This window comes from Panulirus ornatus, chromosome 7 (genome assembly GCF_036320965.1).
Source record: "Panulirus ornatus isolate Po-2019 chromosome 7, ASM3632096v1, whole genome shotgun sequence".
NCBI lineage: Eukaryota > Metazoa > Arthropoda > Malacostraca > Decapoda > Palinuridae > Panulirus > Panulirus ornatus.
In genome coordinates this window covers 21,974,166-21,977,368 of record NC_092230.1, presented here as the reverse complement: position 1 = coordinate 21,977,368, position 3,203 = coordinate 21,974,166, and the positions used below count along the sequence as shown (strand labels likewise).

General features: G+C 45.1%; 1 protein-coding gene across 1 annotated transcript in view; it reads left to right on the top strand.

The window, feature by feature from the left end:
* The window catches only part of LOC139749336 (uncharacterized), a 288,455-nt gene extending 286,002 nt beyond the window's left edge, over positions 1 to 2,453 (top strand). The window contains exon 2 of the mRNA XM_071663058.1: positions 2,101 to 2,453. Within this exon, the coding sequence (XP_071519159.1) occupies positions 2,101 to 2,109 (9 nt within the window). The 3' untranslated portion in view covers positions 2,110 to 2,453. The remainder of the gene's footprint in view (positions 1 to 2,100) is intronic.
* The last annotated feature ends 750 nt before the right edge of the window (positions 2,454 to 3,203 follow it).

Sequence of the window (3,203 nt, the reverse complement as noted above, 5' to 3'; positions counted from 1 at the left end):
TGTCATGTATAATTCACCGAAACCACAGCTCCCTTTCCACATCCAGGCCCCACAAAACTTTCCATGGTTTACCCCCAGACGCCTCACATGCCCTGGTTCAATCCATTGACAGCACGTCGACCTCGGTATACCACAACGTTCCAGTTCGCTCTATTCCTTGCACGCCTTTCACCCTCCTGCATGTTGAGGCCCCGATCGCTCAAAATCTTTTTCACTCCATCCTTCCACCTCCATTTGGTCTCCCACTTCTCCTCGTTCCCTCCACCTCTGACACATATATCCTCTTTGTCAATCTTTCCTTACTCATCCTCTCCATGTGACTAAACCATTTCACTACACCCTCTTCTGCTCTCTCAACCACACTCCTTTTATTACCATACATCTCTCTTACCTTTTCATTACTTACTCGATCAAATCACTTCACACCATATATTGTCCTCAAACATCTTATTTCCAACACATCCACCCTCCTCCGCATAACGCTATCTATAGCCCACGCCTCGCAACCATATAACATTGTTGGAACCACTATCACTTCAAACATACCCATTTTTGCTTTCCTAGATAATGTTCTCGCCTTCCACACATTCTTCTACGCTCCCAGAACTTTCGCCCTCTCCCCCACCCTGTGACTCACTTCCGCTTCCATGGTTCCATCCGCTGCCAAATTCACTCCCAGATATCTAAAAAACTTCTTCCTCCAGTGTTTCTCCATTCAAACTTACACCCCAATTGACTTGTCCCTCACCCCTACTGTACCTAATAACCTTGCTCTTATTCACATTTACTCTCAGCTTTCGTCTTTCACACACTTCACCAAACTCAATCACCAGCTTCTGCAGTTTCTCACCCGAGTCAGCCACCAGCGCTGTATCATAAGCGAACAACAACTGACTCACCTATCCCTAGGGATAGGGGAGAAATGATACTTCCCACGCATTCCCCGCGTGTCGTAGAAGGCGACTAAAGGGGACGGGAGCGGGGGGCTAGAGACCCTCCCCACCTTGTATTTTAACTTTCGAAAAGGGGAAACAGAATAAGGAGTCACGTAGGGAGTGCTCATCCTCCTCGAAGGCTCAGACTGGGGTTTCTAAATGTGTGTGGATGTAACCAAGATGAGAAAAAGGGAGAGATAGGTAGTATGTTTGCGGAGAGGAACCTGAATGTGTTGGCTCTGAGTGAAACGAAGTTCAAGGATAAAGGGAAAATGTGGTTTGGGAATGTTTTGGGAGTAAAGTCAGGGGTTGGAGAGAGGACAAGAGCAAAGGAAGGAGTAGCACTACTCCTGAAACAGGAGTTGTGGGAGTATGTGATAGAGTGTAAGAAAGTAAACTCTAGATTGATATGGGTAAAACTGAAAGTGGATGGAGAGAGATGGGTGATTATTGGTACCTATGCACTAGGGCATGAAGAAAGATCATGAGAGGCAAATGTTTTGGGAGCAGCTGAGTGAGTGTGTTAGCAGTTTTGATGCACGAGACCAGGTTATAGTGATGGGTGATTTGAATGCAAAGGTGAGTAATGTGGCAGTTGAGGGAATAATTGGTGTACATGGGGTGTTCAGTGTTGTAAATGGAAATGGTGAAGAGCTTGTAGATCTGTGTGATTGTGAATACCTGGTTTAAAAAGCGAGATATACATAAGTATACGTATGTAAGTAGGAGAGATGGCCAGAGAGCGTTATTGGATTACGTGTTAATTGATAGGCAAGCGAAAGAGAGACTTTTGGATGTTAATGTGCTGGCAAGTAAATTGGCCGGAGAAACCATGGAAAGGTCTGTGGTGCCTGGTTGTGGATAGGGAGGTATGGGTGACGGTGTATTGATATATGAAAGCTAGAGGAAGATGTGAGCGAATGCGTCGTTTCTTCATCTGTTTTCTGGCGCTGTCTCGCACACGCAGGACACGGCGGACAAGTGTAAAAGACAAGAGAATATATATATATATATATATATATATATATATATATATATATATATATATATATATATATATATATATAAAGAGAGAGAGAGAGATTTCTTAACCAGCTTTTAGTATGAAGGGAGGACACGTGATCATCATGACAAACATTGTGATGGCTCATTTCTTGTTTTCAAGGTACGTTGATGGTCGTTCAGGATGCCTCTATCCAACAGCGAAGCCAGGAGGGAGTCGGGTAAGTACATAAGGGCAAGTTTCATCCAAGGAGTGTGAGTAGGGAGGGAAAGGTAAGGTAGGAGGCAGTGGTGTAAGGTAAGTGTTTAGCGGAAGAGAAGGGTAGGAAGTAAGAAATGTCAGTGGAGGATATAACGCGTAAAGCAAGCCGGTAAGTGAGAGGGTGCTTTGCTGACCATGACGCACTCTCGGGCCTACTGGGGTACAGTTCGCACAGGTTTGAATCCGGTCGTGGCAGTTGGTCATCATAGTCAGTCCAGCTGGTCATCCTCCCTATAGGAGCTGGTCGATACATTGGGTACCTGGCTTAAGTTAGGGTCTATATATATATATATATATATATATATATATATATATGTATAGATTAGATAGATAGATAGATAGATAGAGAGAGAGAGAGAGAGAGAGAGAGAGAGAGAGAGAGAGAGAGAGAGAGAGAGAGAGAGAGAGAGAGAGAGAGAGGACTGAATCCCCGGCGGTGGGGTAAATGGAAACATTGTGTCGGTGATATAACAGGAGTAGACGATAGTGCCTGTGGACGACCAGACTGCAGGATTCGGTCAGGAGAGCAAGTGCACCTGGCACCGAATGAGCAGCTATATTAAAGTAAGAACAATGCCACGTCTTGCAGTAGACGACGACGCGCGTGGCTGTAAGTCGAGATAAAGAGAGATTAAAGCAAGCTTTATATGGAATGATGTGAATTACATTTTTTTTTCTTGTCAATCTATCCCTGTAGACAACTTAATTGAGAGGCATATTAGTGTTTTTGGAGGTCAGGAAGGGGCCAGTGTCATGAAGCCCGCACTCTTGTGTTAGGTTATGGAGACAGAAGTTGACATTGCCCGGTTTTGCGCAGGAAGTCGGTCACGTCCGCTGGGTGGAACCTCAGGGCAACAAGTGTGATGTGTTCCTCCTGATGGGGTAAGGGTAGAGCAAGATGAGGAGGGATTCGTTGTCTTCAATAGAAGTTGCGTCTTGGGCGTGAGTTACCGTGTGATATGTTCAGCCGAGTGTTTGTCATACGGAAGAGAAAGCTTGAGGCT